At 55.0% G+C, this 9,123-nt stretch overlaps 1 protein-coding gene across 1 annotated transcript; it reads right to left on the reverse strand.

The window, feature by feature from the left end:
* Positions 1-1,057: 1,057 nt before the first annotated feature.
* On the reverse strand, positions 1,058-9,123 carry LOC102068276 (galactose-3-O-sulfotransferase 2-like). The gene is made up of 6 exons (XM_074546687.1): positions 9,095-9,123; positions 4,941-5,051; positions 4,123-4,287; positions 3,369-3,690; positions 2,981-3,076; positions 1,058-2,004 (listed from the first exon to the last, which is right to left on the reverse strand). Exons 1-6 carry the CDS (start codon positions 9,121-9,123, stop codon positions 1,102-1,104), a joined length of 1,626 nt encoding a protein of 541 aa, XP_074402788.1. The 3' UTR covers positions 1,058-1,101.

Raw genomic sequence — 9,123 nt, forward strand, 5'->3', positions numbered from 1 at the left:
TGCAGGAACCCCAGAACTCTGACACCACATCCCAACAGGAGAAACGAGGGAAGGGACCAACACAGCCATGCACAGATGTGCCCCAGAGGTGAAACTTTATGGAACACCCCAAAGCCATGGAGCAAAATCCCCAAACTGTGCCCTCTCCTTGTGCCTGGCTGGATGCCTGGCACTGCCCCAGGAAGGGCTCTGGGAGCACAGTCTGGATTTTTCCTGGTTAAACTGAGCAGGAGACCTTTGGGTAGAAGCTGAAACCTTTGAGACTCTTTGTATCTGCTCCAGGGACACCCTGGGATGCTCAGATCCCCCTGGGCAATTTTTTCAGAACTTTTTTTTTTTTTTTTTTTTTTGGGGTTTTTTTTTTGTTTTTTCCCCCCACTTTTCAGGACATATTAGGACACATTCAAATATTTGGGATGTGCTTCTGGGGCTTTTGGGGAGGTCATCTACTGAGCAGACTGATGTAATTAAGAGGAATTTAAGGAGTGACCGTGACTGTTGTTATTTTTAATTAAGAGGCTGCTTTTCCAGCACGGTAACATCAACGGGGCAGGGATGAGGTGCAGCTGCACAGACAGACAGACTCGTTCCCATGCTGTAAATCAAACCTTTTGGAACTTTTTGGGAGAGTCAGTCCTGCTGGGATTTTTTTTTGGGAGAGTAAATCCTGCTGGGATTTTTTTGAGAGAATAAATCCTGCTGGGATTTTTTGGGAGAGCCAATCCCACTGGGATTTTTTGGGATCTTTTGCCCACAGCTCTGATGTACAGCTTGGCCCTGTTCTGTCACACCCCACTGTGGGGCTGATGATTTGGGCTGCCCTCCTGGACCTGCTCCTCGCTGCTGGAGCTGGTGCTGTCCTGAGGCTCCAGCTGCTGTCTGAGGGGATTTCCCTCTGGAAAAGTCCTGTCCAGCCCCTGGAACCCCCTCTGCGGCCTGTCCGGAGCTTGTGCCCAGCAGCGGGGCACGGACAGAGGGCCGAGCCCCGGTGTCCTCAGGAAATTGAGAAGGATACCCGAGGGCCGAGCCTCGCTGTCTGCAGCAGATGGAGCCCCGCTGTCCGGAGCAGATGGGGAAGGATGCCCCAGGATCCAGGAGGGCTCAGTTTCGGGCGGGCTCCGGCCGCTGCGGAGGATGGAGCTGGGGAGGCAGCGGGCCGGGGGCTCTCAGTTTCGGGTGGGCTCCGGCCGGTGAGGCAGCGGGCCGGGGGCTCTCGGGGGGCGGCGGCGGCGGGAACTGCTTCTTGTAGAGCAGGCTGCTGTACTGCAGCTCCGGCGTGACCAGCCGCCGGCAGGTCCGCTCCAGCTCCCGAGGCAAGCCCTGCTTGAGGTTGTAGCCCAGGATCCGGGCCCCGCCGTGCTGCAGCGGCCGCAGGGAGCTGTCCTTGATGTCCTTGGGGCCCACGCTGCCCGTGCCCTGCAGGCAGGCCCGGGCCAGCTCCGCCTGCCGCTGCCGCAGCGCCCTCACCTCCCGCCGCAGCCGCTCCCGGCCGATGAGGAGGTCGAGCCTTTCCCAGAAGGTCCTGTTAAAGTGCGTGTAGATCTCCCAGTCCAGCCTGTTCCAGGCTTTCAGCTTCTCCACGACGGAGTCCGGGAGCGGGGACTTGGTGCTGCTGTCCCTGCTGTTGAGCGGGAAGGAGACGACGCTGTCCAGGTCCCAGCACAGCATCTCCTTCAGCAGCACCATGGACTCGTCGAAGTACTCGGAGATGAGCAAGATGTCGAAGGACGCCTCGATGGCCTTCAGCATGAGCTGCACCCGCTCGGGGGATGCGTCCCCGTCGGGGTTGAAGCCGAAGTCGAAGGTCATGAGGTTCCTGGCGTAGTGGCGGTCGCCCCTGGCGGGGTCGTAGTAGCGCCAGGGCTGGCTGAGGAACTCCTCCAGGCTGCGGACGCGCGAGAAGGCCGAGGCGCCCTTGTAGTACACGAAGGAGGACTCCATCAGCTGCACGGGGTTCCTCAGGATGGAGAAGTAGATGGCGGAGTTGGGCACCACTTTCTGCACCTGCGGAGGAGGAGAAGGAGGGTTTGAAGGTGGGGCAGGGAGAGGGGACCCGCTCGCCCACAGTGCTGGTGACCAGAGGCACCTGCTGGGGCTGGAGGTGGGGGATGCTGGGGAGGATTTCAGGGTGCAGCTCATCAAAGGAGCTGTGGGGATGTAGGGGATAGAATATAAGGAAATAAAGATAGTGTAGAAAGTAGTCTTACCCCTAAGGAGTTGCAGCTGGGCCAATTATCAAAGATTAGGAACAGGCCTGGCTTTAACAGGCCACAGCTGTAACCAATGAGAAGAAGAGTGCTCTAAAATGATGGGTTGGCTGGTTGAGAAGGGAATTGGAGACAGTTAGCTACTTTGTGAAGAAGAGTCAGTGCTCTGAGGAGTTGACCATGAGAAACACCAAGAAGGTATGAAACTTTTGAGATAAGGTGATAAGAGTATGGAACCCCTGCGATAAGATGACAACATGGAGAGCTCCAGAAGAGTCATATGGGGAGAGCAGTGAGAAAAGCTCCCCACAGTGGGCTGCCACAGCTGTGTGGCTGGGCTGGGATGGAGACACTGCCCATCTCCTTCCCTTTGCCCATATTCACCTGTCCTCAGGTGGCACCCAGAGGGGTGGATGCTGGGCATGGCTGATCTGAGCTGATGCACTTTGGCTGTTCTCCTCTTGCAGCTGGTCCCCATTGGGCCTGTCCAGGGAGCAGGACATGTCCCAGGGCCCACCAGACAAGAAAGAGGAGAGAGTTGCTGGCTGTCAATTCTGTCCCCAACTTTGCCATGGCTCACAGCACAGCTTCACCAAACCCATTGACAGAATCTCTCAGGAGGTGTCAACAACATATGAGGTACAGCTGGCCATCCTGACTCTCTTTAGCTCACCCCTGCAGAGTTTATGTGCTTGACAGGTGCCCCTCCTTGTGTCCCTGAGCCCCTGTCCCCATTCCCTGCCTGTGCCTCCAGGGTGACAGCTTTCCTGTACCTCTGGCTGCAGGAAGCACATGTGGTGGCAGAGGATGTTGAAGCACGGGGGGCTCAGAGAGGAGAAGCCCTGCACGAACTTGGCCACCCTCTGGGCCTGTCCAGGGAGCAGGACATGTCCCAGTACCCACCAATCAAGAAAGAGGTGAGAGCTGCTGGCTGCTACCAATGCTTTCTTCCACTTTGCCATGGCTCACAGCACTGGTCACCAAACCTGCTCACAGAATCTCTCAGGAGGTGCCAACAACATACCAGGTACCCGTGGGCAATCCTAACTCTCTTTAGCTCACCCCTGCAGAGTTTATGTGCTCAACAGGTGCCCCTCCTTGTGTCCCTGAGCCCCTGTCCCGTTCCCTGCCTGTGCCCCCAGGGTGACAGCTTTCCCGTACCTCCGGCTGCAGGAAGCGCATGTGGTGGCAGAGGATGTTGAAGCGCCGGGGGCTCAGAGGGGAGAAGCCCTGCACGAACTTGGCCAGGAAGTGGTGGGGGTAGTAGAGCTGGAAGCCCCCGCCCTTGGGGAAGGCAAAGGTGAGGTTGTGCATCTCCCCAAAGCGGAACAGGATGTTCATGACCGTGCTGCTGGCGCTCTTGTGGACCTTCAGGAAAACAATGTCAGTCTTGGGCTTGCACGTCTTCCCTTGAGAGGTGACTCCTCTGGCCTGCCGGACTTCTCCAGGTGTTACCTCCTCGATCTTAAAGGCTTCTGTCCAGCTTGGGAGAAATCCTGTCTGCAGGTCTGTTTTGTAAGAATCCTCTGCCTGCAGAGGTTGAGGTGAGTTTGGGATGGGCTGTGTAAATGAAGTGCCCCACTCAGGGTGAAGAGAAGTCACAGCTTGAGGCCGAGTCTGGCTCTGTACCTCCACCTGCACCATTCCAGGTGGGGACATTCCCCTCTGCTGCTCTGTGCTCATCCTGTTTGCAAAGATGATGAACTTGCTGGTGACAGCTTCTGTCAATTCTGTGGCAACCCTCCCGGGAGGGCTTGGAGAAGGACTTTCCCTAGCTGCATTTTCCAGGCCAGGAAGCTGGGGTTTCAGCTCTGTGGGTGCCAGATGGGCTCTCACCTTCTCACTGCTCTCCCCAGGCTGCTGCATCCAGCTCTCTTCCTGGCTGCTGCCTGGAGGGGTCTCCTGTCTGAGGTACAGGTGCATCCTGAAAACATCCTCGGTGGAGGCAGCGCCTGGCTCAGTTTCCCCCTGCCCCTGAGGGGAGTCATCCTCCCACAGCAGGTCAGGGCTGTGCAGGGCCGAGCTGAGCTCATGGCCCGTGGTCTGCTGCAGGTCCCGCTCCAGCTCACACTGGCAGCTCCTGTGGTGGGGAGGACACAATGCTCAGCTGCAAGAGGTGGGAGGAAAGTGCAGAGGCAGCTCCTCTGCAGCCCATGAACCCCCTGACCCCCCAAAGTCACGCCAAAAGATGTTCCCTCCTTTAGGTGGGGTGGGTGGCATTGCTGATGGGCTTCACTGCTGCCCTGAGGGGTGCAAGAACTTGGGCTTGATCATCTTGGAGGTCCTTTACAACCTTAATGATTCCATGAAGAGGAGAAGGGCAGGCCAGCAGTGATGTGGCAGTGTCTCTGTCTTGCTGAACATGACAGGACAGTGGAAGGGGCACAGCAGGAGAAGGCAAGGAGAGAGAAGAGCTGGTGGCCTGGAGAAGCTGGAAGAACGATTGCAGATAACCCCAGACTGGGAGGGCTGGGCTTAAGGGCTGTAGGGTTTAGTGGTGAGCCAGGACAAAGCCCAGAGCAGCCTTGTCTGACCCAGGGTGGGCTGAACTCTGGCCAGGGCATCAGGGTGAGCTGTGGGACCCCCAGAGGGTCCTCTGTCACCTGGATTTTCCTCCCTGTCTAAGGAAGACCCTGCTGGTGGTTTTACAGGAGGGCAGTTCTGAGCCCACCTCAGTGGCCAGCAGAAGGCTGGAGAAGGAGGTGCAGGTGCATTATTGTGCTCAGGACCTACCCAAGAGGCTGCAGCTTCTCCACAACCTGAAGTGTGATCAGGAGGAGGACGAGGAGGCTGAAGGAGATCCAGAGCCGACCTGGCTGGCACCTGTAGATTGCACTCAGCTTCCTGCAAGGAAACAGACATTTGAGCCCATTTGTGGGGAGGAAATGCCAAGACCAGGCAGGAGAGGGGCCTTGAGGCTTTTTTATTTTTATCTTTATTTAAGGTAGGTCCCGTTTTCAGGGGCGGAAATGATGCAGAGGCAGCGATAACAGGGGAACCTCCAAGGCTGTGCCCCAGCAGTGCAGCCTCATGGAAATTTCCAGATGGGCCACAGGCATTGTGCTAAAAAGCAAACAGTGATAACCACTGAGTCCCTTGGCTGCTCAGGGACGCCTTCCTGGAGCAGCCAGAGCTCCCCCCAGGCAGCAGGAACAGGGCACTGCCTGTGTGCTCCCTGTCCTGCCTGCCCAAGAAGGATCAGGACCTTGTCTTTATCTACATGGACAATAAAACTCTTTTTTTCCCTGCTCTCCCCACTCTCTGCTATTGGACTGCCATCTGCACAGGCTCCAGCTGTTGCTGCAGATGTGGTGCCACCATGAGGGCCCCAGCAGTGCCTGGATTTTGGTCTGATTTTAGCCATGTCTACAACAGCAGTGTCATTTCTTCAGGCCATCAGAATTGTGCTGTTGTGTATGGTGACATTAAAGCCATGGAAATGCTGCCACAGGGCTCCTTCTCTTTGTAGGGTTTGCTGCATACCCTGGTGGAGCTTGATTGTAGCTTTAATCTTCAGTGGAACAATTGAGGGGCTGAATTTCCTGGAAAAAAGGATTTATTTGTATTTTTCTTTTCACAGAAAGGTTGTCCAGTCCCAGGAGATGTGACACTTGGAATCATGGGTTAGTGGTGGCCTTGGCAGCATTGGAGGAAAGATTGGACTCGATGATCTTTGAGGGCTTTTGCAACCTGAATGATGCCATTATTCTGCTGGGTTTTCCCCAGGGAGCTCATTGTGGCACAACAGGAGATGATTTGTCCTGAGGATCTGGTTAAACCCTCTGGGACTGGGCTCTGCTGAGGGAGAAGTCCAGCCAGTCAGCCTCAGGTGGCTGCTCTCCCCTCTCAGGGAGGGAGAATCACAGGCAGCAAGGATTGAAATGGGAGGAATTAATGACAGCAGAAGTGTGGGCAGAGCCTGTTTGGAAGCCACATTTCAGCCAACCTGGGTTTGTTGGCATTTCTGCCTTCCTGCAGTGGTCAGCTTTGGACCAGGACAGTGGGACTGCACAGAGCTGCTTGTCCTCACCTCCGTGGTGCTTTACCTCCTGCTCTGGGCAGTGCTGTGACACTGGAGCAGAGCTCTCTTAGTGAGCAGCAGTGACACAAATGTGGGCTGTCTGAAGGGGTCATGTGCATCCCAGGGTACAGGTCAGGAATTCAGGTTTGCTACTCAGAAACTGGCTTTGTTCCAGGAAAATCATCAGCTCTCATGATTAAGTAGTTTGATAATGACAGCACTGCTTGCAGTGGTTGGACACCCATGGACACGGTTCTGCCCTGCTCCCAGAAATGTCCCTTGACTGAGCTGAAACTCCCAGCTGCTCCCAGGAGGATTTCAGTGTCTGAAGTACTCAGGGCTGGAAAGGCTGGGAGGTCTTAGGCCATGGCAGTGCTGCTGAGGATTCAGAAGGTGTCATCACTGCATGGAATTGATTACTGCCCATCACAGCATCCCCAGTCTCCATGGCAACCTGGAGGTATCCACGCTCTTTGCCACTCCAGGAGCAGGCTGCCAAGCTCAGATGAGACAGGAGGTGGCAAATGCATGTGTGCCTGCCATGCCAGTAGCACAGGGAGATCCTCCTGAGGTCAGAGATAAGCAGATGTGACAAATAATGGAGCAGAAAAACGCGAAATGCTTAAACAGAGCTTAAAATGCCAAGAGGTGTTAAAGAGGGAGGGTTGAAGCAGAGACCAGAGCTGGTGTGAGGAAAGGTTTGTTGAAATAACTCCATGTGGAAGATCAGAGACCACAGAGGGAGAAGACAATGAGGGAGGAGATGCTCCAGAATGAAGTGATTCCTCTGGATCTGGTTGGAGACTCAATCCAGCTCTCCCATCACTCCAGGCAAGGCTGGTCATCATTTTGTCTGGCTGACCATGGCAGGACAAGCAGCAATGAGGGAATGAAGAGCTGCACCACTGTGATATTTAGTGATATGCACAAACTCTTGGGAGGACCTGCAGGAGCACCCAGTAATGAAGGCAGAACAATGGAACACTTTCCCCCAGGCAGGGCTGGGGGCAGCACCCTCTGCCACTCCCTTATCTGTATCTGGTGCAGGTATAACCCTGGCCTTGCTTCCACAGAGGTCCTAAACTTTCAACCTGTGAGAATCTGTGAAAGATCCAGGTTGTTTAGCTCTTTTGTGGTGGCTGGTGTGTTGGTGGAGCACCCAGCTGAGAACACACAACACGTGCTGGGCTGACATGTGTTGGGCTGGCCAGGCTGGCACAAAACCACAGCCTTTCCTTCCTCCTCTGAGCTGGCTCTGTGAGATGCAGGGACATCAAGGAGGGTGTGCTGAGAAAGTGGCAGTGCTGAAATTGCCAAGAAGTTGCATTGAAGGCAGAAAAACACCCATTAAATGGCACATGGTGCATGAGCAGCCCTTGTCTTGGAGGCTGGAGCAGGCTGGCAAGAGGTACCTGAACAACAAACCTTCAAAAGGCTCAGGTGCCCTCTGTGCTGCACAGCTTGCTCTCCACTTACACTCTGGGATGGGATCAGGGATGTGGGGCAGAGTTAAACACCTGAGACCAGAGCACCAGGAATATGTCCAGGCTGCACTTGGAGCCCTGCAGGGCTGATTGCACTGCAAGAGCCCAACTCCTGCAGAGTCTTTGGAGACGCCTCCATCTGTGGGCAGGCTACAGCTGAAGAGCCCTTTCAGACCAGAGCCTGGGTGCTGTCACCTCCAGGAGTGACAAGAAGGGTGCAGAGCTGGATGCAGCACCCCAAAGATGCCTTTGGTTTCAGGGGCTCAGTGGAAGAGCCAGAGCAGCTGGATCTCCCTATGCTGGCTCAAGGAATTGAATCCAAACCCGAACTGATGATCAAATCTTTGCAAGGGATTGTGCTCCAGCTGTCTCAGCGCCAGCCCCAGCAGGGCAGAGGGTGCCACTTGTTCTCAGCAGGGCTGCAGATTTCCCCTCTGTTATTCCCCCCATACTCCAAGCAGATCTTTCCTCCAACCCTCTCCCTTTACCCAGAGACAAAAGCCCCATCTAAGATGGGGCTGGCTGGAATTTTCAGGGCCCTTAGGGTCCCAGCAAGCTGCAGGAGGTGCTGAGGCTGAGCTCACCAGGCAGGTGAGTGGCAGAAAAAGATTTTTACAGTTTTGCTGTGCTCAGATATTCTCCAGGCAGTGAGCAAAGCTGCACAAGGAATTAATATACACAGTATGTACACCAGCCACAGCCTGTTCCCTGTGGCCATTCACTGGAGCCAGTTTTTTTGGCAGTAAATGAGAAATTGGGCAAAATGGTCACCAGGATGCTCAGGTGGCACAGCAAGGGCACAATGGCACTGCCTGCATCAGTGCCCACCCTGCACTTGACAGCTGGGTTGGGAATAACCCTGAGCCCTCTCACCCTGCAGCTCTCCCCCAGCCAAAGGACTCTGCAGCAGAGTCAAGTCCTGCCCTTCCCTCATCCCTCCTGTCCAAACCAGAGCCTGGGGAAGGGAGCACCTCACCCTAGGGGCTGCCATGTGAAAAACTTGCCCAGACTCACATTTCGGCTCCACATCTGCTCCTCTGGTGATCCCTCACCTGGGATGCTGCAGGAGGGAGCAGCATCACAGTGCCCTGCCAAGGTCTGTGCCATTCTCCTTCCTTTGTGGCAACAACCTCACAAAAGATGCTGTTTTCCAGCTGCCCTTGGAGCATCACCAAAGGGAAAATCCCCATCACCCCAGACTGCCCTGCAGTGATGAGGAGTAGAAACATCTCCCTGCCCATTCCATCACCACTTAAACTGTTTCCCAACACAGAAGGATCTACAAGGACATCAGGACATCACCTCCAGGTAGGACAGAAAGAGAATTTTACTTAGCGAAACAGCATTTGACTTAAATAAATACATAAAAATATTCCACTTACGTGATCAAATACCTCTTGAATTTCAGCAT

This window comes from Zonotrichia albicollis, chromosome 9, assembly GCF_047830755.1.
Source record: "Zonotrichia albicollis isolate bZonAlb1 chromosome 9, bZonAlb1.hap1, whole genome shotgun sequence".
Taxonomy (NCBI): domain Eukaryota; kingdom Metazoa; phylum Chordata; class Aves; order Passeriformes; family Passerellidae; genus Zonotrichia; species Zonotrichia albicollis.